This window comes from Cavia porcellus, unplaced genomic scaffold, assembly GCF_034190915.1.
Source record: "Cavia porcellus strain 051 isolate PalLab524CR breed Dunkin Hartley unplaced genomic scaffold, mCavPor4.1 scaffold_14, whole genome shotgun sequence".
Classification (NCBI taxonomy): Eukaryota; Metazoa; Chordata; class Mammalia; order Rodentia; family Caviidae; genus Cavia; species Cavia porcellus.
Genome location: NW_026947497.1, coordinates 11,473,932 through 11,501,817, shown reverse-complemented (window position 1 = coordinate 11,501,817; position 27,886 = coordinate 11,473,932). Strand labels below are relative to the sequence as shown.

At 44.0% G+C, this 27,886-nt stretch overlaps 1 protein-coding gene across 4 annotated transcripts in view; it reads left to right on the top strand.

Moving 5' to 3' along the window:
• Zgrf1 (zinc finger GRF-type containing 1) overlaps positions 1-26,066 on the top strand; it is a 72,608-nt gene extending 46,542 nt beyond the window's left edge. For all 4 annotated transcript variants that reach the window (XM_063260640.1, XM_063260638.1, XM_023564346.2 and 1 more), the window contains 14 exons: positions 3,044-3,240; positions 4,565-4,704; positions 6,915-7,058; positions 8,760-8,874; positions 10,235-10,482; positions 12,454-12,613; positions 14,549-14,626; positions 15,012-15,159; positions 15,723-15,850; positions 16,855-16,978; positions 22,450-22,626; positions 22,760-22,894; positions 23,576-23,837; positions 24,000-26,066. In XM_063260640.1, the coding sequence (XP_063116710.1) occupies positions 3,044-3,240; positions 4,565-4,704; positions 6,915-7,058; positions 8,760-8,874; positions 10,235-10,482; positions 12,454-12,613; positions 14,549-14,626; positions 15,012-15,159; positions 15,723-15,850; positions 16,855-16,978; positions 22,450-22,626; positions 22,760-22,894; positions 23,576-23,837; positions 24,000-24,157 (2,214 nt within the window). In that variant the 3' untranslated portion in view covers positions 24,158-26,066. The remainder of the gene's footprint in view (positions 1-3,043; positions 3,241-4,564; positions 4,705-6,914; positions 7,059-8,759; positions 8,875-10,234; positions 10,483-12,453; positions 12,614-14,548; positions 14,627-15,011; positions 15,160-15,722; positions 15,851-16,854; positions 16,979-22,449; positions 22,627-22,759; positions 22,895-23,575; positions 23,838-23,999) is intronic.
• Positions 26,067-27,886: the final 1,820 nt, after the last annotated feature.

The window sequence follows — 27,886 nt, the reverse complement described above, 5'->3', positions numbered from 1 at the left end:
GATCCATTCTGCCAGTCTGTGTCTTTTGATTGGTAAATTGAGACCATTAACATTGATGGTTATAACTGATATGAAGTGATTTATCCTTGTCACATTATTTTCCTGCTTTTGGCTCCCCCTTTTTTCCCATTCTCTAGTTATTTACCTTCCCTGATTGATTCCTTCTGTTGGGGTTCATGGAGCTATAGTCCTTATTATCTCTTTCTAGACTGTCGTTCAGAACATTTTGGAGTGTTGGATTGGCGGTCAGAAATTTCCTCAGATGTTCTTTGTCATGGAAATATCTTATTTCTCCCTCAATTTTGAAAGATAGTTTTGTAGGGTATGTCAGTCTGGGTTGCAAGTTGTTTTCCTTTAAAACCTGGGAGTTCTTCTTGACCTGAAACTCTCCTTAACTTGAAAGTTTGTGCTAAGAAGTCAGCTGTGGGGCTGGGGATTTAGCTCAGCGGCATAAGCGCTTTCCTTTCAAGCAGGCAGTCGTGAGTTCGATCTCTGGTACTGATAAAAAGGAAAAAGACAAAAAAAAAAAAAAAAAAAAAAAAGCAGTCAGCTGTGATTCTGATGGGCTTTTCTTCATAGGTGATTTGTTTCTTTTCCCTAACAGCTTTTAGGATTCTATTCTTGTATTGAATTTCTGGAGTCTTGACTATGATAGATTTTTGTTTTGGTGTAGAATTGCTAATTAGAATTCTGTATGCCTCATTTATCTGCATCTAAAATTCTTTTTTCTCTCCAGGAAGATTTTCTGTCATAATATCTGTGAACTTTTTAAAATGTCATTTATGATATCTCCTGCTCTTTCATTGATTCAAATTAATCTTAAGTTATTCTTCTTTGTCTCCTCTAAGCAGTTGCTAGATTGATTTCTCATGGTCTCTTGCTTTTGTTGAGAAATTTTTCTTTTCCTGGTAGTTAACTGCAAGCCTGTCTTCAATATCTGAGATTCTGTCTTCCCATTGGCCTATTCTGCTTCAAATACTTTCATGGAGTTTTTATTCTCCTGGATATCTACTTGAATCCACTTTATGGATTCCATTTCTTTCCTGTGCTGAGCTTCCGTGATTTTCTTAAGCTTGTCTATGTTTTTGTCTGTGACTGCTCTAATGTCACAAAGCATGATATATATTTTGGTAATCTCTGTAGTTTATCTGAGAGATTATTTCTGATTCCACTTTTTCCAGAGCCTCATTCAGTTGCTTTGTTATTACTACTTCAGAGAGGCCTGATTGGGGGGCTCTTGGATTGTCGCACCTCATTGACCCCTGGATATCCCCCCCTCCCAGATATGTATTTTACGTATCAGTTCACCCCTTCGGTGAACCGGTTGTCTAGAGTTACATTTTGCTTAGGTGTCTGCTCATTTTCTCTTTTTAGTTGAATTCCTGGGGTGATGCTTGTAAGTTGCCTCTTGGTGGGTTGCTTTATTGCTATTATTTAGGGCCCTTTAGTGATGAGTGTTTCTCTGAGGTATCTTCCAGGTATAGCTAGCTTTTGGGTTTTGTGCCTGTTGGAAGATATTACATCTTCAGTTTGTTGGAGAAGAGAAGTTGTTGCTTGTTTGGCCCAGTCCCTGGTTCTTTGGCACTATACCCTGATATTTTCTGTGACCCTTAATCTCAAATCATGGAATAACAGGACCAACAGCTGTTTAGAACAATTATGTCAATTTTGGCAATAGTAATCCAAATAGAATCAAACACAACCCAGAAAACAACAAACTGCACTAACCCTCAATTTGCAACTTTAAGTTTTTGAACTAGATTTGTGATTATATAACAAAATTAAAGCAAATCAGAGAGTTATATGCAATATGTAAGTCCTTGATGTATCAATTTCCCCTAAGGGTTAACATTTAAAGTGGATTAATGAGGAAATAGGGAAGTGGGAGAAGAGAAAGAGATTAGAAGTAAGGTTGGAGGACGAAGGAGGATCATGCCAACTTCGGGAAACTGCTACAGAAGACTGAAGAAAAAGAAGGATGGAAGAACAGAATAGAAGTACACCCACAAAAAGGTTAGGGACCACTTTCATACATATAAAAATATTAAAGGAAAAAGAAAAGAAAACAGTCTACTTCCAGATTGTGGTTTCACTAGTAGACAACCTATGGAGACACAGTCCTGAATTGTGCTATCTCAGCAAGCCAGTAGTTGCTTTGTGGTGGAGTAGTAGACAACCTCAGCAGGCCTGCCCTAAGACCAGACTCACTGTGCTCACCACAGTCCAAGCAGTTTCCCCAGGTCTGCTCCCCGCTAGGAGCTACTAGAGAGAGCCGCAGCAGTTCTGGGCTCCGAGCTCAGCAGGTGGGTCTCCAGAATGGTTCCTGGCCAATTGCTCTCTCCCCATGGGAGGACTCAGTCCTCTGCACTCACCACCAGCCAGTGCAGTCCTCCGCATCAGTTACTCCCTTCCAATGTTGTATCTCTCTGCAGAGGCTTCTGGGGTCACCACTGTCACCATGACTGTGGCCGTATCACCTTCTTCTTCCTTAAAGTTTTTCTTTTCACTCTCTCTGTGGGCTTCAGTTCACACTTCAGATTCTCTCTGGGCCCAGGGGACCCACTTTCCTTCTTGTCTTCCTCACAATGATGCTATATTCTAGTGTCTGGATGGTGACTCTCAGGCTGTTTTCTCTGCTCTTACCACTCCACCATCTTCTTAGAAGTCTCTTTGTGAAGGTTTTGTGGTTTCTTTTGCCATTGTCTTCCAGTTCCTTTGCACTGTGTTCTGATAATATGCATGGGATAATTTCAATTCCTTTGCAGTTCCTTAAGCACATTCTATGAACTAGTATGTGGTCTATTTGGAGAACCTCCCAGTGCAGCTGAGAAGAATGTGTTCTGATGTTGTGGGGCGGAGCAATGTAGATATCCACTAAGTCTGTTCGTTCAAAAGTTTGTTCAAAAGTACCTTGTGCTTGCCAGGCTGGTGCTGGGCTGCTGAACTATATCCCTGGCTCCAGGAAATCTTTTGATAAAGTGAAAATAAATGGCTTTCCATGAGCTACATCCAGCCCTAAATTTTAATGTCTATTCCCCCTTAGGGTCGTCTCTTTTATGCATGTGACAGACCCAAAGCCGAGCAGTGTAAGTTTTTCAAGTGGCTGGAGGAGGTGACACCAGGCCAGGCAGCCCCAGCAGCGTTTCCACCCAAGGTGGCTCTGAGTGACATGAAGAGCCTTGGCTTGTACCTGCAAGGTCAGCACATCCCGCTCTACGAGGAGTGCCGGCTTCTGGTCAGGTGTGTTTCTCCAGGGGACAGTGGCCCTCCCTGTGCAGTGATGACAGGTTGAAGGAGATGAACACAGGACACATGCATCCTGGAGAGAGTGCCCAGTTGCTGTGACCAACCTGAGAATGCATCTTGGCCCCTGTAAGCATTGGGACAGCTGCTGGAGGCCGTTTTCCTACCTGGCCTGGCTCTGCCATGTGGTCAGGGGTCTTCCCAGACCCAAGGGAAACCACCAAGCAATCTGTAGGGTCACCTCTAGCGACTAGTAGCTGAGAGGTCATCCGGGCTGAGCTGCAGGCCTGTGGGAGGGTGGGATTACTTCCGGCATTATGGTAAGCATCCATGTGGTGCAGGAAGAGTGGCTTAGTGGGAGCCTTGGGACACCAGGTCCTCTCCTGCACGCATCACGTTATTTCCTGTCATCGACACAGTGGTGAGTAAGCTAGGGATATAACAGCATGGATCATTCTTCTCACTTCACAGCTGGAGAAACTAGATGCTTTGTCCTTCAGGGACTTTTTCTTTTCCTTTGGCATTAGGAATGGAATTCAGGGCCCCCACATTGAGCTATATCCCTGTCCCTCCTAATTTTTTATTTTGAGACAGGACTTTGGGTTGGGCTTGAGCTTTCGACCTTCCTGCCCCAGCTTCCCAGAGTGCTGGGATTACAGGACCAGGCAAAACTAAGTCAGTTCTGTGAGGGTTCTTATTTTATTCCTTGGGTGGAATACATTTTTACTTTGTGCATATGTATGAAAATATAAACATATGTAACTTTTCTTCCTTTTTCTTTTTCATGCTATATTTTAAAGGTTTTTAAAGCCCTTGGCTGGGAGTGTTAGCACAGAGCTGTAATCCCACACACATACCTGTAATTCCAGTTGCTAGGGAGGAGGAATAGAAGGGTAAGGAGGATTACATCTTCAAGGCCAGCCTGGCAATTTGGTGAGACCTTGTCTCAGGAAACAGTGAGAAGGGGCGCTGTCACTCTGCCATCTTGTGCTTGCCTAACCTGTGAGAGACCCATGAGTGAAGCCCCGGTACCTCCCCACCCACCCTCCCCCCACCAACTCACACACGTGCACAGGCATGGGATGTACCTTAACTTGTAAATTATTTCTTTGAGGATTGACTTGGGACTTGGGACTGGGACTTGGCACTGAGCTACATTCCTACCTCTTTTGAGGCAAACTGTCATTACGTTGTCGAGGATGAGCTCGAACTTGCCTTCCTCCATCTCAGCCTTCCATAGTGCTGGGATCATAGGTGTGTATCACCACACCTGGTTCAAATTCATGTTTATTTTTATTTTTATTTTTTATTCTGTTTTCAGAAAAGGATTCGATTTTCAGAGAAAACAGTATGGCAAGCTAAAGAAGTTTACTAATATAAATCCTGAATGTTGCAATGAACCCAAAAGCAAGCTTTATCTTAAGCTGAGTCGTAAGGAAAGTTCTTCGATCTACAGCAAAGGTTAGTTGGTAGCTCAATTACATATATCTGAATAACTGTTATTCAGTTATTTATAGCTTTGTAAATTCTGTATAAGAGAATTTTAAATACGTGGCTTCTATTATATATATTACAGCCATACATTTAAAATATAACATATGTATAAAAGATAGCTAAGATAGTTATACTACTGATTTCTGTGAGCTCATTGAAGAGAAAGATGCTAGCATTGTTTAGACAATTTGAATGCATATGTCTTGTTCTCTGAGCATCTGATTGGAAGGTAACAATATGCATTGTATATACCATTGTTAACTCCCTTATTATCATACTTTGAAAATTCTTTTTTCTTTTTAAAATAAAAAGTATGGTTTAATAGTACTAAATATAGTAAACTACAGTGTAATAAATTGGCTCATTTCTGAAAAGCGTATCTTAATTTTTTGAGCTCTTAGAAAACTATTATAAGAATATGAAGACGTTTTTGTTAAAAAGTTTCAGAAAATTCTTGATGTCAATGTAAATAAGTGTATTGACTCAACCATACTCTGACCTGTTGTAGAAAATAAGCTGGAAAATGTGGTAAGTTTGTTTTTCTTCGTCTGCTCAATTTCATAGCCACACACAGACAGATAGACAGATACACACACACACACACACACAACACACACACACACCAAGGGATTTCATCAGACAAAGCTGATGTACAAGAAAGGACACAACTAGGAAGGGTTAGCCCGTGGGTTGGAAGACCATGTGTTTGGTAAGCAGCCAGTGCCCAACCAGGAACCTGGCAGTTCTGTAAGCAGCAGATCTCTGGCTGAAGGACAGGGAGAGTCCAGGGGTATACTGAATGGCCTTTGTCTTTGCCAGAGCTGAACCTCTGCACAAGGTTCCTCTCACTGCCATCTGGAGTAGGGTGCTGGCACAGAGGGAAGACTGCTCAGGTGGGTGCAGAACCACTGTTAAAGTTGCTTGGTGGCCCACAGTTTGCCCCCAGGTATGTCCGGGAAAAAAAAGATGCAGTTGTGTGTCCCGTGCTACTGCAGCATCAGTCACAGTAGCCCAGATGTGGCGACTGCCTGAGGGGTCCTGCAGTAAAGATTAAAGAAATAATCATATGTATGATATTATTCAGTGTGGATGATATTATCAGTATGTCTTAGTTATCTTCCTCATTGCCAAGACAAAAATTCCTGAAACTCACAATTAGAGGAGGAAAGGTTTGTTGAGTCTAGTTTCAGTGTGTAGTCAGCTGGCTCCAAGGTGCAACAGCATCACAGAAAAGTGGTCCATTGCAGGCTGAAGACAGCAAAAGCAAGTGCCAAGAGACAAGCCTCCTCCTGTCTTTTATATTATATCTAGGCTACTCAGGATGGGTAGCACTTACACCTTTATCCCTAGTGCCTAGAAAGCCCCATCTGTGACTGTGCAAGGCTTTGGGGGAGTCATCTAGACACAACTGTGACACAGCCTAACTGACTTTCAGTGGAGAATAAAGAAAGAACTCAGAGCTGCATTATTCAGCCTTAAGAAGGAAAGAAATCTGACCTGTGGGACATGTGCAGGCTAAGTAAAACAAATTAGATCTGTACCGTGTCACGCGTGAATCCAGAGGAACTGAGTGCAGATACAGTGGAAGGTGGTGGTGGCGCTCAGGGTGGGGGGATTGGACAGTACAGACCGTGCGGTCGCAGCTCTCACAGTGTCCCTAGGAGCAAGGTGACTGTGGTTACTGGTGATTATTCATACCAGCCATGTAGACCCATACCTGTATTCTTAGCTGCTTGGAAGCTAAGCCAAGAGATCGAAAGTTCAAGGCCAGCCTGGCGACTTAACAAGATCCTGTCCCAAAATAGCTACAAAAGGACCTGGGGTATAATTTAGTGGCAGAATACTTGTATCGCCTGCACCAGGCCCTGGTTCTGTCCCCAGGACCCACCAAAGGTTATGTACTAAAATCTGTGAAGGGAAGAGATCTCAACAGTTCTCACCATCTGAATGCAGAAAGGAGACTGTCGGGTGGGGCTGCATGGATTCACCTGCATGTAGGAATTGGGACAGGGTGGTCATTGGTATGGAACTGTGGGGGGCTGGGGTGGGGCCTGCGAGCCCTTGATGTAGTCAAGGCCCTGGCTGCACACCTCCAATACCACACTGTCCATGAACGATACTGTAGTTTGCTTGTCACTCAATTTCAGCAAAGCTGGGGAAAATGTTTGTCCTTTCAGATGATCTCTGGGTGATTTCAAAAACCTTGGATTTTGAACTGGACACATTCATCGCATGCAGTGCTTTCTTTGGCCCATCCTCTGCCAATGAGGTGGAGCTGCTGCCTCTGAAAGGCTACTTCCCATCCCGCTGGCCTGCTGATGGTGAGTGTCTGTGACTGCTGTTTCAGGAGGGCGCCTGGCACGGTCTGTGTCTGGAGCCAGGATGCCCTGTGGGACATGGGACGTCACCAATGAGCGTGATCTTCAGGCCGGTCCTGTGTGCAGTGCTCCGGAAACACAAGACGGTTACTATGGAAGTTTCTGCAGCTTGTGTTCTACAGAGCTGACGCTTTTCTGAAATCTGGACCCATCATGGAAGTATTTTGTTAAAATTCAATTTTGCACACTGTGTCCTTGGTTTTTAGAAATATAAGTATTAAACTATGTGTGGTGGTACACACCTGTAATCTTAGCATTCTGGGAGGCTGAGGCAGGAAGATTACAATTTCAAGACTAACATGGGCAATTGATTTAGAGGACACTATTGCAAAAGAAGAATAAAAAAAATAGTGTGAAGGGACAGGTGTAATCTAGCCCTGCCCCCCCCCCCCGCAAGGTTAAACTCTATAAATTAGATTTTTCAAATGATTTGTGTGTGTGTGTGTGTGTGTGTGTGTCTTTTTGAGACAGGGTTTCACTGTGCAGTTCAGGCTGGCCTTGGGCTCACTTTGTAGCCCAGGCTAGTCTCAAACTCATAGCAATCCTCCTGCCTCAGACTCCTGAGTACTGGGATTACAGGTGTGCAGAAGTTCAAATTCTCTTGGTTTATTTGAGGGTATATTTATTAACTCACTTTTTTCACTGAGAGGTCTCAGAAATTTTTAGTTTTAAATGTATCTTTTTATTGGTTTGTGTTTTTGAAGCAGGGTTTCAACATGTATTCCAGGCTGGCCTTGAACTCATATTGTAGCCCAGGTTGGTCTTGAACACATGGCAGTCCTCCTGCCTCTTCCTCCGATGTTCTGGGATTATAGGCATGAGCCATCATGCCTAGCTTTTTTTTTTTTTTTTTTTTTTGAGACAAGATCTTACTATATAGCCCAGGCTGGCCTCAGAATTGAAGCAATCCCTTTGCCTCAGCCTCCTGGGGGCTGGATTCCAGGTATGCACCACTGTGCCCTGTGAGAAATTTTTCATTAGACAAGCTACTCACTTTATTTTTCTTTTAATAAAGCAAGCTTTATTATTAAGCTGCATCCCTATCTAGTTCTGTGAATCTGTGGGCTTCTCTATATATTTTGATTTCTCTACTTATTTCTAATGGTTGAGTTTGGTCCATAATTAATGACATAGCATTTACTGCCACTTTTCTAATATTTCATATGTTCTAATCTTTTAGATTTTTAAATAAGCGTAGTCAACCAATTTGAGTATAAGGAAAGCCTACGTAAACTTTTATGACTTTCATATGCATATTTTCCTATTTTTTGAGGTTCTTTCCTTATTGATATCAGCTTTCTAATTTTGTTTTCTATTTTCATAAATTAAAAGAAATGCATAAATATTTTCACATTATGCAGACACTGCTGTAGCATAGGTGGCCTGCTGAGTTTGTGCAGCTGAGCAAACAGTGGTGCATAAACTCAGCAGAGTGTCCCGTCCAGTGAGCAGTGTGTATAAGTCCAGGTCAGCTCGTGTGTCACAGTTTGTAGTGCTCACATGGTGGGTGACAGACAAGTTGCATGATTCAGTCCTGAAAGTGCTAGCACTTGGCAGGCCCTTGGAGGTTTCCTTGGGTCATGCGATTCAGAAGCCGAGCTCTGAGTTACAAGGACGTTACTCTCCCTTCCGCATCCCCTCTAGTTGTGGTCCATGCGCTGTTGGTTTGTAACGCGAGCAACGAGCTGACGGCATTGAGGAACATCCAGGACCACTTTCACCCAGGAACGCTGCCCCTGACGCCGCACCTCTTAGCCATGTAAGCCGCCCTTTCCGGGGGTCGTTGCCATCACAGTGGTGGTGGTAGGGTGAATGTGAAAAGGGGTGAAGTCCACTCACTCGAGCTTTGCCAGTGGCCTCCTCCTCACAGGCCAGCAGGCTGCCCCCGCCGGCATCTCATCATACAGAGGTCGAGGAGAGGTGGGCAGAGCTCTGGGCACGCTGCTCTGGAGGGTTCCGGTCCCGCAGGGGCAAAGGTCTGCAGAAAGTTCTGCAGATAAAAGGATAAAAGCATTATTTTCATTTATTTATTTATTGTGGTTTTGGCTAATAAGTTGCAATATTTTTCTCTTTATTAAAGGACAGTTTTTAATGCAAATGTTCATTTTTTATTCTGCATTTTTATGCTATATATTATTTAATATTCAAAAAAATCATTTCACAGCTTTTTCAGTGTGTATGTCAGTAATGTATTAATAAAAATCCATTTACCCATGCTTCACCTGTAATTTCTCCACACCAAGGCCCTTGTTAAAAAAAATAGTGACTATATTAAATTGATTAAACTCATAAAGAAGGTCTATTTTCCAATTTGGGTTTTATTATCTATCTTGTAGTGTCCTACTTCTTTCCACCACAGTGAAATTCTTCTCCGAGAGGGAGTTTGAGGCAAGGCCTCCCTGTGGAGCCCCGGCTGTCTTGAACACTCAGTGACCCTCCCACCCCAGCCTCCCCAGTGCTGGCCCTCTGGGATGTGCCACCACAACGGCTTACCACAGTGACATTCAAAAAAAAAAAAAAAAAACAAATGACCTCAGGATTCTCTTCTGTTTTTTATTCAATTGGAACTGAATGAAAGACTTCATAGAAGTAGAATAAAAGCAATTTCCTTGATCGATAACCATATTACTAAGTTTTTTATGGATATTTGAACAGAACTGTTTGCAATCTCACTGTTTGAATCCCCACTTTGTTGTTTAACTTTTGTATCTTGAACAACTGTAAGAGCACAATATGTAATCATCAACTAGTGATTTCTTACTGTTTATTTTTTCTTTGAAAGTATGTATTATTTCTACCCGTTTTCTGTTTTGTGTAGTCTTTCTTTAAATAAAATTTAAAACAAAAACAAACAAACAAAAATAAAAAGCAATTTCCTTGTGGTAGTATTACCAGACAGAGGCTCTGCTAGTCCTCGCAGTCAGTCTGCCCCTGGGCACCCTTGTGGTTCGGGAGTGTCTGACGGTTCCATGCCTCACTGAGAGGGCCGCCACCGCCCAGCGGGCGTGAGTGGACACTTCCTCGGCAGGCAGCACGGGGGGCCCTGGGAGTGCTCAGCTGGGAGCATCCACTCGCTGCCTCCTCCGGTGACGGTCTGTCCTTTGTCTTCCTTTCCCTAGGTCTGCAACCCCTGCGGCTGGCCAGGGGAGAGTGGATGTGAGGAAGTTCACCCCGCCAGCCTTCATTGGCAGGTGTGCCGAGCGGGAGCAGCCCAGTCGGGATGCGGCGCTGCAGCTGGTGGGCGAGCTGGTCCGGACGCACGGGCTGAATGAGGACCAGGAGGCGGCCCTGAGCCAGGTGGCCCTCATGCTGACGGCCCCTGCTAGTTCGGACAGCGCCCCCACCCTCCCCTTCACCCTCATCCACGGTGAGCACCCTGCCTGGGATAGAGTCAGGCCTGTCTGTGCTCTGATGTTTCCATAGCCACTGGGCTGGCTACAGCCACTGGACTGCCTTGAGCTGTTCTGGTAACTGAGAGCGGAGCAGGGTAGCCATGGGCAGGTGGCCGTGGAGTGGCGCTGTCCAGTGCTGAGGGGCACGGCCAGGTCAGATCTGGGTCTCCAGTTGCTGTGTGAGGGTGGGCTCAGCTCTGCCCGGAAGGGCCTGTCATTATTCCTCAGAGTGCTCTGCCACCCTTCACAGCAGCCCTTGAAGCCCTCTTGTTCTCATGGCCTCATTCTGCCAATCTTCTGAGCACACCTGTAATCCCAGCACTCAGGAGGCTGAGGCAGGAGGATCGATGTGAATTCAGGGCCAGCCTGAAGTACATAGTAAGATGCTGTCTCAAACAAACAAAAAAAATAGTAACAGAAACTTCTGTTAAGGTCCTGTACACCTTTTCCAAGATACAGTTTTAGACCATTCTTAGTTCTTCACCCCTGGTTAGGGTAGTGTGCAATTCCCCAGTCCCATGTCCTCCCTAGTTCACCTCCAACAGCCCTGTACCCCCTGGCTGACTCTTGTCTGTTCTGTGGGGTACAGCACATCCGCCTGTGGGCTTGGTGGACACCTAGCAATCACTGCAGGTTACCGTCTCCCCTTGTTCTCGCTCTCTTCCCGTGTCACCACGTTGGGTCAGTCACAGGTGGCCCCGTCTTTCCCGGTAGTCAGCCCTTCCCAGCTCCTGTGTGTCCCTCCATGCAGGCCCCTCCGCAGCACTACCATCCTTCCTGTGTCTCAGCTCCATCACTGGTCAGAGCATGGTCCTGGCCAGGTTACTTAGTTCTTTGCTTTCATTTGCTACGCTGTGAAATCACAGCAGTAAGAGCGTCTCCCCAGGGATCGGAGATGGGACAACTCATGGGCGAGAGCATGGGATGGTGCCTCTGGCTGGCGCCCCTCTCGAAGCCGCACTTAGCATCACCAGGGTTTTTATGATTATCCCACATAGCAGTTGAGCTACCTCTAGTCATATCTTTCTGCATATTGTGACCCAAGTAGTTTTTCTAAAACACAACCTGCTGACTTAATCCTAGTGCTTAAAATTAAGGATGACTTCTCTAACCTGTGAAGGTTGGTTTGTTTTGAGGCAGGGTCTCGCTATGTAGGTCCGGCTGACATTGAACTCTGCGTAGCCCAGGCTGCCTTGGAACTTATTCAGGCTCGTGTCTGGATGTCCCCCAGAGCTACTTGTGGTCACCAGTGGGGTCTTTCAGAGGTAACTGGGAATGTGTTTGTGGGATCACTAACTTAGCCCATGATAGGTCAGTGTAGTTCTGGGTGTGGATATGGGAAAGGTCTCCATGGAGGGTGGCTGTTCCCTGCCCCAAGGACGGGTAGGCTTTTTTTGCTGCTTGCAGCCTTTTGCCTGCACACCATGCCATCCCACTTGGAGCTGGCCAACTACGGATCAAAACCTGTACAAACTGTGAACTTAAATAAACCTTTCCTCTTCTGAGTGTCAGCAACGAGAAAAGTAACTGAGACAGCCCACGGTGATCTGCCTGCCTCAGCCTCCCAGAGTGCTGGGATTACAAGCACGTATCAACATGCCTGACCCTGGATGTCGTATTCTAGAAGACTTGGTTCTGCTCCCTCTTTACTTTTAGGAACCATTTCCATCACCCCCAAAGCAGAGACTGTCCTGTCGGAGGTCTCATAGTGGTGTTGCCTCCATAGGTTTTCATCCTGTCCCTCTGCCTGTTCTGCCTGGTCAAATGACTGTGGTCTCACTTGGGGGGAGAAGTGTGTGTTTGCCCCACACAGTGGGCCCTCAAGGTTTTAAATGAGTTCATTAACTAAATGAAGGTGAGCCCAGATAGATGGAAATGCTTCTAGTACTCTCAGGAATGTCTTAAGGTATGGTATTGACTCTGTCTCCTTCCTTTTAAATAATCAGGTGTTTTTGGCGCGGGCAAGAGCTATTTGCTGGCGGTGGTGGTTTTGCTGTTCGTGCGCCTGTTTGAGCAGAGCGACACTGCTGTGGTGGGGAACGCACGGCCATGGAAACTTCTCATTTCTTCCTCCACCAATGTTGCCGTGGACAGAGTGCTTCTGGGGTAGGTGCAACAGGCGACTGCCTGGCTGCTTGCTTATTGGGGGTGGATTCCGTACCCCATGGTTTGGCGCCCATGTTGGGTGCTCAAGTGAAAACTGCAGTCCAGCCCAGAATGCAGGGCTTAGACCTGGAGAGGCTCCCACACGAGTGCAGGGCCTTCTTGGCCACCTCTGTGGCACACGGTGCTGGCTGCTGGAGAGCTCTGCCTCTGGCTCAGTGTTAAAACCAGTGGCTCAGAGCCAGCATGGTGGCACACGCCTGTCATCCCAGCACTTACAAGTGCTAGCCCAGCCTGGGCACCTTAGCTCTGATCCAGGAGTTTGGGGTCTATTGTTTTAGAATCTTTTTTTTTTTTTGGTACCCGGAATCAAACTCAGGGCCTTGCACTGGCCAGGCACAGGCACTGTGCCACTGAGCTACATCCCCAGCCCAGGAGAATCTAAAATTAAATCCCAGAGCTGACATTTGGAGGCCAAAGTCTTGGCCATCTGCCTGTGTGAATTTACTATATGAGCAGAGCAGAGAAGTCTGTGTATGTCATGTTTCTAGTTTCAGTAAGAGGTGTCCAGAGAAGGCAGGAAATCATAATTTCTCATTATATAAGATTTTATGAAAAATACAAAGAAAATATTTGTAATTTTACCAGTATTTCAACATTTATTTGAATTTCAACATAGATGACACCAAGTTGTCTTTCTTTTCTGTTTTTGTTTGTGGTGTTGGGTATCAAACCCAGGGCCTTTGCACTGAGCTGCATATTCTGCCCATTTTTATTTATTTTATTTTATTTTTTGAGATAGGACTTGGTCAATTACTGAGTTTTATGGGCTGGGCTCAAACTTACTATCCTCCTGCCCCAGCCTCCCAGAGTTCTGGGGTCCTGGTGTATATCACTATGCCTGACAGCATTTTATTTTTTCTGAGAGTGTTTTATGAGGAGAAATATTCTATAATTTAAAAGTGTAGGCTTTTTAAAAATTAACTTTCATATATAAATTAATATATATGTAGAATACATGTAGATTTTACATTTTGCTTTCTAAATTTGGAATTCGGTAATATACAGTATTTTGTGCCTTGCTTGTTTTTTTAACTTAAAAATGATTGCTCTCTGGTGTTAAATCTTAGAAAACATAATTTTTATCCAGGAATGATGGTGCAAGCCAATAATCCCAGCACTTGGTAAGTTGAGGCAGGAGGGTTACCACAAATTCAAGGGCAGTCTGCACCTCAGAGCAAGGCCCTGTGTCAAATCCCACCCCCAAAGAAACAAAAACAAACACAAATCTGGAAGTTAGAATGCAGGCAGTAGTTGAGTCCTAAAAAGGAAAAGGGGATTGGAAACATTTTTGAAAGATTCCTTCAGGCTTACATCTCTGGAAAGGACTTTTGTCAGACTGTGGTTGGCAGAGATGTCTGCAGTGTGTAGAGGCTGGGCACAGGCCTTCCTGCCCACTAAAGTAGATTTCCTGCGTCCCAGCGGCAGCACGCAGGATGGGACACATTTCTTGAGGACTGGAAGTGCACGGGCATTTGTTTGGCTTGGTTTGGTTTTTGCACATCCACCCCAGGGCCTCACGTGTGTTAAGGGAGTGCTGTTTTCCTCAGCTTCATTCCCAGATAAACCAAGGATAACTGTACGCACATTTGATCAAAAATCATCAGAAATCTCTACAAAATGTGTTATATAAAACATTTTATAACCACAGTGCATTTGAGTATAAAATGCTCACATTGAGTTATGTAAACTAAAACGCACTATTACATAACATTAATGTTGTTAACAATAGCACAAATAACCAGGTTCTACTTTATCTGGGTTTTTTGTTTTGTTTTGTTTTGTTGTACCGCACATCGAACTCATGACCTCGTGCTTGCCAGGCAGGCGCTTGTGCCGCTGAGCTGTGTCCCTGGCCCTATCTTGATTTCTTTAAAGGCTTCTCAGCCTCGGGTTTGAGAAGTTCGTCCGGGTGGGCAGCGTCAGGAAGATCGCCAAGCCGATTTTGCCGTACAGGTAAGAGTGGGACTTCTGCGGTCGGGGACCGCGGCGGTCAGCGCCGCTTCCCTGGCCCGGCTGCCCACTGACAAGCCTCTTTCTGGTTAACCCGGACACGGGAATCAGGGCTGCCCCGCATCCCCAAGTGCTTCCCTCGTTTGCTACCTGCTTTCCCTCTTTCCTTAGCCCCGCTCGCCCCTCATTCTCTCCCCAACGCTTCACTTTGACTTTTTCAAATAAACCTTGCTGCCCTGGCCAGTTTAGCTCAGTGGCGTAAGCTCCTGTCTGGCAAGCGTGAGGTCGTGAGTTCGATTCCTGTACCAAAACAAAAGAAAAGAGACAAGAAAAAAGACGAAATGTGCTTTTTGCTCTTGGCTTGTGGAGTCACTCGCCCTCCTTGCAGCCTGCACGCCGGCCCAGGCAGTGACAGCGAGCCGCTGCGGGAGCTGCAGGCGCTGCTGAAGGAGTCGCTGACCCGCACCGAGAGGGCGTGTGTGCGGAGGAGCCTGGAGCAGCACCGGCTGGGCAGCACCCGGGCGCTGCTGAGGCAGGTGAGGCGCCTGGGTCCTCGGGGTGGGCGAGCATTGCCCAGGCGAAGCAGGCAGCCGGGCAGGGCGGTGCCCTTCTGCCCTGCCAGCTCCCCTGCGCACCAGGCCCGGCTTCGCCCCCAGCACCATAAGAAGCAGAAAAACCTCAGATTGTTTTCCTATTTATATTTAGTTTTGGAGATTGCAGTAAAGTGATCCCTTTACGGGCTTTTTTGTTTTGAGAATAATGGCATTCTACCACAACATTTAAAACTTAGAAGATTCAAATGCATTACCAGCGCCAGGGTGTTTTGGTGGTCGCTGTTTGGTCTTAGCCCCTTTTCAGCCCTGAGCAGACCTCGGGGCTCCGAGGCACAGCCCGCCTGCCTGGCCCGGCTGCTGTCTCCTGCGCCCCATGGGGATTCCCTTAGGTGCGGCTCTCGGAGTGCATCACGCCCTGGAGTCCGGGGTTGGGTGGAGGAGCAGGTGCTCTCTGGGCCCGTTGGTCTGCGGGCCGGGATGGGCTCCTGCAGTGCCCTGCTCCAGTCAGCAGCCTCTCTGGCCTCTCTGTTCCCCCGCGTCCGCAGGTCCCCGTGGTGGGTGTGACCTGCGCAGCCTGCCCGTTCCCCTGCATGAGCGACCTGAGCTTCCCGGTGGTGGTGCTGGATGAGTGCAGCCAGATGACTGAGCCCACCTCGCTGCTCCCCATCGCACGGTACGGTACCCCGGTACCCCGCGTGCTCGCGACCCTGACTGACTGAGAGGCGGAGACCGACGAGGGGCAGCCAGTTGAAGGAAGGGTGCGAGCGTCAGTGCGGGCAGCTCCGGCGACTGGGCCAGGCAGACCAGCTGCGGAGCGCCCTGGAGCCGGCCTCTGTGGGCTGGGGACACCCCCTCCCCAGCTGGCTCCCCGCCACCTCCCGAGTCACAGCGGGCCTGCGCTCTCCCTGTGATGCAACCCGCCTGTTCAGCATCCGAGCATTTGTTCTGGGTTATGAAAGAATGTAAGATAGATACACTAAGTAGCTGTTGAAGATTTGTCTCCTAAACTTTGAAAAACTGTGGGATGCCCAAAGCCGTCCAGCAGACAGAAGCCTGGCGCCTGCAGCAACCCGAGCGGGCCGGCCTCGCTCAGGGGAATGGAGTGCCTCCCGCGGGGTCTCCAGGGCCAAGTGCGGAGAGGGGCCACTGTTGGGACTGCCGGGCCTGGGGCGCTCGCTCGGCTGAGGGGCAGCCCCTCCTCTGCTCCGCATAGCAGCGTGTCCGTGGCTGCAGTCTCTGCTGGGAGCATGCCTGGCGGGACAGCTGCCACCGGTGGCGGAGTTGGGATTGGGACGTGAGCTGTCTACCTTTGGCCTTGGCCCCCCTGTGTCTTGCTTCTGTTTGGAGGCAGTTAGTCTCTGAGAACCTAACTGATCCCACCTATAAAATAAAGCCAAATGTATTTAGAAAGCTTCTCCTAAAGACTTTCTGAATCTTAAAAATAAATGTTTCCCGCATGTGTTCTGTGAAATCCTAATTACATGCAGAGGCAGGAATAGACTGGCTTTCACACAGGAAACAGCTCAGGGAAGTTTTTCATCAGCACCATGCAGCTCCAGGAGTTTTCAGGACACTCCATAGGATTTAGTCATGGAGTCCATTTTGAACAAAGCAATACATGGTATTGATGTGGCCCTTTTTTGTTCCTGAGATTAATTTTTGAAATCCTGCCTTTAGGTTTCAGTGTGAGAAGCTGATTCTTGTGGGAGACCCCAAACAGCTGCCTCCTACGATTCAGGGTTCTGAAGCGGCTCATGAAAATGGACTGGAACAGACTCTCTTCAGTCGGCTTTGCTTAATGGTAGGCACTGCGGAGCTCCCGCAGGGCTGGAGTTTGTGTGGGTGGTAGGGAGACAGCATCAGAAAACTTTGTGATTGTTCTTAAACATTTAACAATTGGAGTTGTCGAGACAGTACTCATCTTAAAGGTAACTAGAATTCTCAGTTTTAGCAGGGCTTTATGAAGTGAATTTTTTCCTACTGCTTCAGGAGTGGGCAGGAAGTATATAGCTTTTGTTTTAAAACCTTGGATATTTATGATGCTTCTGATAACAATACAGAGCTCTACTTCACACTTTTAGACATTTAAATTATTACTATACTTGGAGTAATTCAGATGATACACATTTATCTAAAGCAAACGGCCTGGTTTAATACAGTCACAGCGCTCTGCAGCCTCTGCTGTGGCCTGGTTTCCCGAAAGCGGGTGCCCTGGGCCCACTGCATCATCCCCACCCGTGACCCCACGGTCCAGTCGGCTTCCCCACTAGTGGGTGTGCATATAAGCACAGTCACGCAGTGTGTGCCCTTTGTGATGTCTGGATTCTTGCACTAGCATGTTTTCCTGATTCACTGTTGGTGATCCATGCTCTGAGTTTTTCCTAAAGGACATCTGCAAGGCTGGACAAGTGTTACCCACTTATTTCCACAGCTTCCAGTCATTCTCATCAGAAGCTTGGTGCTAATTAAAGTCGTTCCCACACCTGCCTCCTGCTGAAACCGCGGGTCTACTTTCTGACTATGAATTTGCCTGTTAGGTGCTTCCTGTAAATGTAGCTAACAGAATGTGTCATTTTGTGTCTGGTTCATTTATATGTTCAGAGTTTGTCAGTGCTGCAGTGTATGTTGGAATTTCACTCCTTTTTAAGGCTAACTAATATTCATATATATATATTGCATTTCTGTTGGTGGGTATTTGGATTGTTTTTACCTTTTCGCTACTATAATAGCTAATGCTATTATAAACACTGTAGACAAATACCTGTACAACTACAAATACTAATACACAGGAGTTCTGTTTAACCTTTCCCCATAGTAATGCGCTAAGGTTCTGTTCTCAAAGCCTCACCACGCTTGTTATTTTCTGCTTTGTTTCTATTTTCGCAGTGGCAACCCCACTGTGTGTGTTATCTTGTGCCTCCCTAGCAAATGATGTTGAACATCGTGTGCATACTATTTGTGTGTGTTCTTGGAGGAAATACTGCTCAAACCTTTGCCTATTTCTAGCTTCCTTTTTGTTCTATGATCTGGATATTAATTCTTTGTCAGATACATAATTTGGAAAATGTTATCCTTAGTCTGGGTTGTCTTTTCACATTTGTTTTGCTCTCGAAGTGCTGGAGTTCAACCCAGCATCCTGTGCACGTAAAATAAGTGCTGTGCCCTTCCACTCCTGGCTTGTTTCCTGGGACTGTCCCTGGAGGGACCGCAGTCTTAGTGCTGACCAAGTCCTTTCTATCTGTGCTTTTTGGTGTGCGTTGCTTATACTTTTGGTGTCATATCTACCAAACTGTTGACAAATCCAGTATTACTAACATTTTCCCCAATGTTTCTTCTAAGAGTTTTGTAATTTTAATTCTTAAATTTAGGTACTTGATCTGTTTTGAGATCAAGTAGCTAAATTTTGTATATGCTGTAGGATAAGGGCACAGCTTTATTCTTTTGCAGGTAGATATCTAGTTTTCTTAGTATGACGTATAGAGAAGACTGCCCTTCCCCCATTGAATTGTATTGGCGCTGTTGTAAAAAATCAGCTGACTATATTATCTGAAGATTTATTTCTGGGCTTTTTATTCCTCATGCCTGTATGACTTCCTCACTTTTTATAACTGAATAATGTTCCATGATGTGCATCCCACATTTGTTTCCTATTCCCTGTTAATATTATTTTATATAGTAATCTAAATGAAACTTTTTACAAAAATTAAAAGATTCTGACCAGAACATCATTAAAAAATGACTTTTGCCAAGAGAAAAAATTGTATTTTGCTGGTTTAAATTGTATCTAAAAAGTTCTCTTAATGTTTGAATCTAATCTGTACTTTGTTATTTTTTTTTTCCTTTTTTCGAGACAGGGTCTCGTTAGGCAGTTCAGGCTGCCCTTGAGTTCAGTTTGTAGCCCAGGCTGGTCTGGAACTTGCAGCGACCCTCCTGCCTCAGCCTCCTAAGTGCCAGTATTACAGGTGTGCACCACCACAACTGGCTCTGTACTTTCTTAACAGAGCAAGGAAAAGTATATGAAGTGAATTGTTAAATCACAAATAAATATTTCTTCTTCTGGAAGAGACACTATTTCCTAGTGAATCTCTAAGAAGATTTAGACCAACTAGGTTGATTTCTCTACTTCTAGGGGTAGTTAAGGCTTCACTGTTCTTTCCCACATGTCTCCTCCTTTCAGTGTTCTTACTGCATTAGTTACATTATTGTATTTGTATTCTTTTTATCTTTTTGAGAAAGGGTCTCGTTGTGCAGTTCAGGCTGGCCTTGGCTCACTTCATAGCCCAGGCTGATCTTGAACTTGCAGCAATCCTCCTGCCTTAGCCTCCCATGCCACTATGCCCGGCTTATGTTTGTATTGAGTGTTATAACATTTACCTTTTTTCTGTAGTAGTAATTTGTATCCTGAGGACCAGCCGTGCACTTCAGTGGACTTAAGTGTTTAGCTTCCCCTTTTACTGAAGAGTGGTGGATTTTTTTTGCCTGTCTCCTTAATGTCTGAAAGCTCCTGCTGCCCTCACCTGTATGTGGCTCCTAGACTTGGTGTGCCCACTCTGGGCACAGCCATTCTCCAGCGCACACTGCGGGGAAGTTGAGGCCCAGCCTCGTTATTTCCCCCTTGTAATGTGTTTTGTCTTTTTCCTGCCTGGATGCAAACCTTAGCTGCTGAAGAGCGCAGTGAGTTCATCCAGCTTTCTGCCTGGGTTTCTGGTGCCCGGGTTGCAGCTGTGCCTTGGGGATTGGCTGTGGGGCGCTGTCATCCTGGGGTCTGTGGAATACCTTCTCTACATTCTACAGGCATGGCCCAAGCCAGTGTCCCTCCCGGTGGGGTGTCTGCTTCAGCTGCACTCAGAGCTGCCGGGGTCCTGCCTTAGCTGCTGGGAGCTTTGCAGCCCTGCTGTGCGGGGATCACCCCCGCCTTGGCCCAGAATCTTGCTCCCCAAACTCCACACTTTCTAAAGTCATGGTGCTGGTCGGCTGCAAACCTTTCTTTGTTGCATAATGGCTGGAGTTTTTCTTTGCTGGTACCTTTAGTATTTTTGTTGTTGCTCCTTTGGACACTATAGAGAGAACTGTACGGTGCCGCTATATTCTGCTTTCCTAATTCACAGTTTCCCATCTGCTGCGCTGAGTTGTAGCCAGCTTTGCGGAGAACCAGTCTTTACATGGTTTTGGCTTTTCAGTGGAGCTGAACTGATCTGAAAAACTCATCCCTCCTATGCTGAGTTAGTGTCCCACCCCTTGTGAATCCGACTGTTTCAGATGCTTTTAAAACCTTAATTAAAAATTCAAATCCTAAAACATTTTTGGCAGTGTAGTCGTGGTTCAGAATGCAAGAGAACTGAGCAGTGTAGAGACTGTGAAGGGGCCGATTCTCCCTGTGCGGTTCTTCTCCCCAAGAGCATCTTCCCATGATACTGGAAATGGCATTTTATGCCCATGTAGACAAACATGTAAAATACTTTCCCCTTGTTTGAACACATGGTAATGTACAATACTTGCTGCTCTGTCCTTTGCTTTATCACCTATTTTTGATACCTTTTTAAAATGTGGTATTTATTTATTTATGTTTGTTTAGATAGAATCTGGCTGTACAATCCAGGTAGGCCTTGAACTCACTTTGTAGCCCAAATTTAAAATCTTCCTGCCTCAGCTTCCTAAGTGCTGGGATTAAGGGCATGTGCCACCACACCTGTTTAATTGTATTTTTAACTGTAGAAATTTTTAAAGTGAAGTATAATTTTAAATGTAGAAATTTAAAAAGGGAAAATAAAGGCTAGAATAATGCAAAGTATGTCAGATGAATTAGCTTTATCTGTATAAATAGTTCTCAAAACTAAAAGTGCTATTGAAAGAAACAAGATGGAATGGTATACTGCAGTAAAATGTCATTTACATGAATTCCAGAAGCACACAGGGCAATATGTATTTGTGTTTTGTACATATTAATGTACAAAAACGCACAGAGATGGTACTTTCTTAAAAAGAGGTCTGAAGCAAGTGTGACTAATTACTAACATCACGTATGAGTGATGTACGTAGAGATCATTATTTTCTTTGATTTTCTGTACATTTGAATTAGTTCAGAACTAAATAAGAGTAATGTCTACTATTTATTATAGAAAGCATAGATCAACAAAAAAATAAAAGATAAAAATAATACATCTATAATAGCATTATTACCTTATCACCCAAGAGAAGCCTCTGTGTAGTGTTTTAATATTTTTCCTTCCATGTTTTATCCTAGGGTTATAGATATATATCAAATATATCACCATATAAGTTGAAACCATCCTGTAATTTCTATTCTATTTAAAAACTTTATTCTAGTGAATCATTTCCCCTTATTATAAACTTCGTAACCTCTGTCATAAACACGTCGTGAGGACAGAACATAATTTAGTCATCTCTGACACTGAACATGTAGTTCTTTCCACTGTGAATAAAGATCATCTGAGTACTTTTTTCGGTTTACTTTTATTTTTTTTTCTGAGTATTTTTGTATCTAGTGCTTTTTGTCACGTTTCACTTGTCTGTTGATTATACAATCTGATGCCCCCAAAGAATAGTGAGGTTGATTTCTTTTCTTACATGTTTTCCCATTCAAGATACTTCCTCCATGTGATCATTCATTTTACATCTGATTATGTATGTGTTCCTATTAGAATCTTTTATAGTTATTCACAGTGTCCTAACAGCACTACAGAACTTTTCCTGAATAAAGCACATACTCCGGAAGATTGCTAAAGAGGATGAGAATTGGATATTAGGATGCGTGAATGAAACGGGAAACCTCTGAAGATTCAGAACAAAAAAATGTCTTTATACAGGGAGGAAATACTGATAACAAATAAGTTATCGGTAATAATTCTGATTTTTTAAAAAAGATCTTTTAAGTTTTAGTATTAGGTCAATTCCAGATAGATTATAAAAGCATAATATTAGGGGTCAAGATTATTAATCAGTCGATTTGCTGTGTTGTATTTTGCAGTTTTACAATGTACTAGCTTACCATGAACACATTTTTTTAGTAATTTCTTTACAAATGACTTTGTTATCTACTTTTATCTTGGTTGTAATTGATCTCCATGATATAGTAATAATTTAAAATTTTTAAATATTTTTTTTTTTCTGAAAGAACAAAGCAATTTTTAAATTTTGTGTCAGGAATAAACTCAGGGCCTTGCACTTGCCAGGCAGGTGCTGTGCCGCTGAGGTATATCCCCAGCCCTGCTATGTTTTAATTGCTCATTTTTCTGCATGTAACTGTCTCAGGGTCACAAGCCAATCCCACTGAGAACCCAGTACCGTTGCCACCCCGCCATCAGTGCTGTGGCTAATGACCTGTTCTACGGTGGAAACCTGAGGGACGGTGTGTCGGAAGTGGAGAGGGGCCCCTTACTGCACTGGCTGCCAACCCTATGTTTCTATAATGTCACAGGCCAAGAACAGGTAACGACATTGGTATTACGGGTACCAGCACAGCTTAGCAACCTGTTTAATTTTATTCTTGTTTGAATGAATTTACTTGGCCCTTCCAAAGGGTCTGGGAAATACAATTTTTTAGCATCTGTTTTTGTTTCAGATCGAAAGAGATAATAGCTTTTATAACATGGCTGAAGCTTCCTTTACACTCAAGCTGATTCAATCGCTGATTGCAAGTGGCATTGTGGGCTCTATGATTGGGGTGATAACATTATATAAATCCCAGATGTACAAGGTTTGTGTCTCAGAATAAGACATTTTCATATATTAAGTACCATAATTATAGATTATAGTATTTGATATTACATTTGTAGTAGTTTGGTGCTTGAAAAAACTTTGGGGATTATGCATACTAAAAAAGAAAAAAAAGTTTTTCTCATCTGGCTTTTTTTCTGCATAATTAAATGTAAACCTAACAAGGCTTAATTAAATTTGGTTTACAGTAGTTATAGGAAAAATGCAAATAAACAAATTAGAGGGAAAAAATATAGTGTATGCTTTGTGTTTGGGACAGATGGAATTGAGTCTGTTTTCTAAAATGTTCTTTCATTTTTATTACATTTTATCAGTAAATCAAAGATGAATACAGATACTAATGTAAACCCGAGCCAGTCACTTCTAAACAGTTTTCTTTGTTCTCTTACTAATTTTCTTTTTCATTTTTAGCTTATCAGCTATAAATTCACATAACCAAGAGTTCCCCAGAAATTCCTAAACCATCACTTTTGATTTCATTTCATGATAAAATTGTCACTGCTGTTTATCATTTAGGAGCTACCTAGCCAAGTCTGTAGAGTCATGAGACAACAATGACAGTGGCCCTCTGTTAGGTAATGACACTGATGGTCACGAGGAGGTCACAGGCTGTTTCTTCGAAGTGCATGCAAAGCATGACCCCTCTCCTCTTTTTCCACAGCTCTGTCACTCCCTGAGTACTGGGGACTTTGGCCACCATGATTTGAAAACTGTGCAAGTGTCCACAGTGGATGCTTTCCAAGGGGCAGAAAAGGAGATTGTTATTCTGTCCTGCGTCAGGACAAGACACGTAGGGTTCATTGACTCAGAAACACGAGTGAACGTTGCACTGACCCGAGCCCGGAGGCATCTGCTGATTGTGGGAAATTTAGCCTGTCTGAGGAGAAACAGGCTGTGGAGATGCGTGATCCAGCACTGCGAAGGTGAACGCAACATGGGCATATGCCAAGCATCTGAATTAAAACTGAGTTTTGTGGGTAGCTTGAACAGGAGCTGGTCTGGATTTGTCACTTAGGAAGCAACTGGCATACATGGGGACCCCTGTAAAATGAAGGACAGTTGTCTCATGTTTTGTGTTGTTTCAGGAAGAGAAGATGGATTACAGCAGGCCAGCCAGTGTGAGCCACACCTGAACTGTCTCCTCAAAGATTATTTTGAAAAACAAGCAGAAGAAAAACAGAAGAGAAAGAATGAAAAGGAGAAATCTAAAGAGAAGTCTCATTTACAAAATGACATGGACTAGGAATTGTACTTATGTAAATTCAGATTTACTTTATGTTATATATTTTTTATTATCACAAAATACTTGGCATAGAAAAAAACCCCTGTATTCTTTGATATTTAAATAATGTACTAAATAAGTGCATTTTAAAAAGTTGGCTTTTTGAATAAGTATGCATTATTTATATTAAGATAGGGGGATGGGCTGTTTATTTATTTATTTATTTATTTATTTATTTATTTTGGCACTGGGTATCAAACTCACAACCTTTTGCTTGCCAGGCAGGCACTTATGCCACTGAGCTAAACCCCGGCCTATTTATGTATTTTGGATTTTTGAGACAGGATCTTGCCATGTAATCCAGGCTGACATTGAACTCAACTGTAGTTTTCGTGCCTCAACCCTCCTGAGTGCAAGGATTTACAGGTTTGTGTCATACCTCCCAGTTTAACAATGTACTTTAAAAATATGTGGTTATCACAAAACCTCATTTCTGAGAACAGGTATACAACTCCTTTCCCAACTATAATTGTATCAGAATTTTTTAGAAATAAATACACTCCCTCACTATCTAAAGTAAAAGCATTCACAATGAAACTTCTGAAAAGTATGAAAGGGAAGAAAGAAAATACTAAAAGTTCACTGAAGATAGCAGCACTCCATACCTGAGCTGCATGGTGTCTTAAATCTGAGGTTTAAACTGGATTCTTTGGTTTTACTCCCCAAGTCCCTCCATCCTCATTCTTAATTTTTAGTCTTCTTGGCCACCAGAGGTAAGTTTCAAGTCATTTTGTTTCTTCAAGCAGAGTATGAGATGGTAAGTCCTCTTTTGCATTTGTGATTTGTGAGCACTTGCTTGCGTTTCATATGTACTAGTGATGCCTCTTTTGAACCTTCACCCTCTCAGGCTGCATTCCTGTCACATACACTGAGAGTGCTAGTGGGCTTCGCTTGTGGGCATCTGGAGTAGAGTGCTTGCCTTTTGTGCTCAGTCCCCAGCACTGCTAAAAACTGTGTTTGTGTATCTATACTCCAAGTATGATTTTGGGCATAAAATTACGGACATTTGCTACTAAAAGTGATGTTTAGAAGTTTTTTGTCTTTGTAATTGTTTTTAATCTTAGTTTTTCTTTTTAGTGCTAAGAACCAAACCTACCACCTTGTTCATGCTAAGCAAGACTATGCCACTGAGCTACAATCCCCACTTCAAGAACTGATTATTAACAAAAGTATTTTAATAGCTGGTGTTTGTTTTGTTTTTTTGAGACAGTCTCATTCTGTGGTTCAGATTGGGTTTAAACTCACTATGTAGCCCAGGTTGATCTTAAACTCTTGGTGATCCTCCTGCCTCAGCCTCCCAAGTGCTAAAATGACAGGTGTATGCCACCATGTTCTGCTGTGATTCTCAACATTCTTGTAAGTATCCAAAGTAGGTTAAAAATAATATATTTGTTTTGTGCTCTGCATTCTTCTGTAGCCAATGCCTGTCCTTAGCAGCATACGCTTCTCACTTGTATAACTTGAAAAAAACTACAAGTTAAAATCAAAGGTTACGAAGCTCAGCTTAATACTTAATAAAACCTAACTCACTGCTCCTTTACATTTGACCAAATGATTGATTTAGAGATAACAGAGCAAACCCAAAATGCTGCATGCTCTTGACTGTGTTTTAATTTAAAGACAGATATGAAATGGCTATATACTAATTCAATTTTTTACATTAAATAAGAATGAACTGGAAATTGGTGATTTCCTTGACAGATACTGGACCCTGAAATGAAATAATTCTTCTAAAAACATTAGATTAACGCTGATTTGAAATGCCTGCTTTGTAATTACTCATGAGTGAAATGCATGTTTAGTTCAAGTTGTACTTTTGGTTCACATTAGCACAATTGGATTATAAAGTAAAGGAAAATTGTAGACCAAATTCTCTGGAAGACCCTGAGTTCCTTTTGTCCTGAAAGGTTTGTTAGGTTGATATTTCAAAAAACTTACCAGTTAGTTTCTACTTCATTCTTTTTTTACTATTGTTCTTTCTAATCAAGCAAATCTGAATGAGGGTATTATGAATTTGCAAAAAGTCAGGAAACAGTCAACCTGAAGGCTAGAGAACCAGGAGACACTTCCTAAGAAAGCTAAGAGTTTCTGTGGTACCCAGCTTCCATTAAGACAGGACAGGTACATTTCATTGACTGCATTGTGGTGGCTTTGTGGTTTGTTGGGGCAGAACCACTTTGTGTGAACAAGTCAGCGCATTCCCTGCGCACAGAGCATCTGGTTCATCCTATCAAGTGCGTGCATCTTGTGCTATGGGGCAGCCCAGGAGTGGGGCAACTCTAGTTCTGCATCTCCTGAGGACCATGCAGAGCAAGGCAGAACTTACTTAAGGGGAAATCCTTGAGGACATGTGGAGTACCAAAAGTGGACTCTGAGCCCACTCCTGGATGTGCAACCTCTGAATAAACTGAGAACTAACATGGTCGACACCATTAGGGGCTTTGTCTTCCATCTTTAAGGTTCTTTAACTCAAACTATAAGGCATAGAGAAGCAGCTTATTGCTGACACAGAACTTGGCTCACAGTTTTCAGAAGGTGAGTCCATGGTTGGCTGGTGCCAAGGCAGAAGTGGCATGGTGGAAGCATGACTGCTACTTACTTCATGCCTACTAGGAAGCAGAGCCAGAGGAAGGGAGGGGACTGGGACAGGAACAAGCCCTTCCAGGTCACAGAGTCCATCTCGAACCAGATGCCACTTCCTAACAGTACATTCAGCTCTGCATTCATTAGTGGGTAAATGCACACATACATGACTCTTGGGGGACAATTTGGATGTGAACCAGAACAAGGCCGAAATTCTGAAGACTGAGGCTGTAGGGACTGAGATGCATGGGTGTTCAACAGCAGACCCAACCTGTACTCCTCCAGATGGCCAAGAGCATCAATAGCCTGAGAGACCATCCCTACCAAGGGGAGCTCCCTTGACCACTTATGTAAAACTTCTGGTGAGCTTCCACCAAATGTGGGAGGCATAAAAAGTGGCCAAAGCAATATATGTGCACCCATGTTATAGCAGCACAGTTTGTACTAGATCTTGGAAATAACCTAAATGTCCATAGGTAGGAATGGATTTTTTAAAAAAATGGCTGGCACAGAAAGCCACTGTCATGCATGAGTTTGTAAGCAGGGTGGTCTTCTCCACAGTGTTTCTCAGATGCCACAGGTACTTTTATTTTTGCTTTTACCCATTCTTGTTCAGCCCACGTTTGCTCTACGTAGCTGGTTGCTCCCATGCTCATTCCCCGCACACCATTTTGGTACCCTTACTGGCTTGTGTCATTCAATTTTTGTTCAAGGCAAGAATAACCTGGAATACTTTTGATTGGCCAGCTGTTATGGTTGATACATTGTGTCAATTTGAGAAGTTTAGAAGTTTAAGTGGCTCAGCAGGGGGCCTCATTTTGTAAACATCCTGAGCCTGTAGAGAGGAGAGGAGGGCCGGGAAATGGTATAAGTGCTATCTCTACCCTGGTGTGTGGATAGCCTGCATACAATATAGGAGAGGAAAAGGGGCTTGGCTCCCCCTTTTTGCTCTCTTTGGTTTTATGTATTCTGTTGTCATGAACTGTTGCCTCTCTGCCACCTCACCCTGCTGTCGAGCCAGCTGATTGCAGACTAAAACATCCACAAACTGAGCTGAATAAACCTTTACTATTTTAACTTGGGGTGTCAGATATTTTGTCCCAGCAA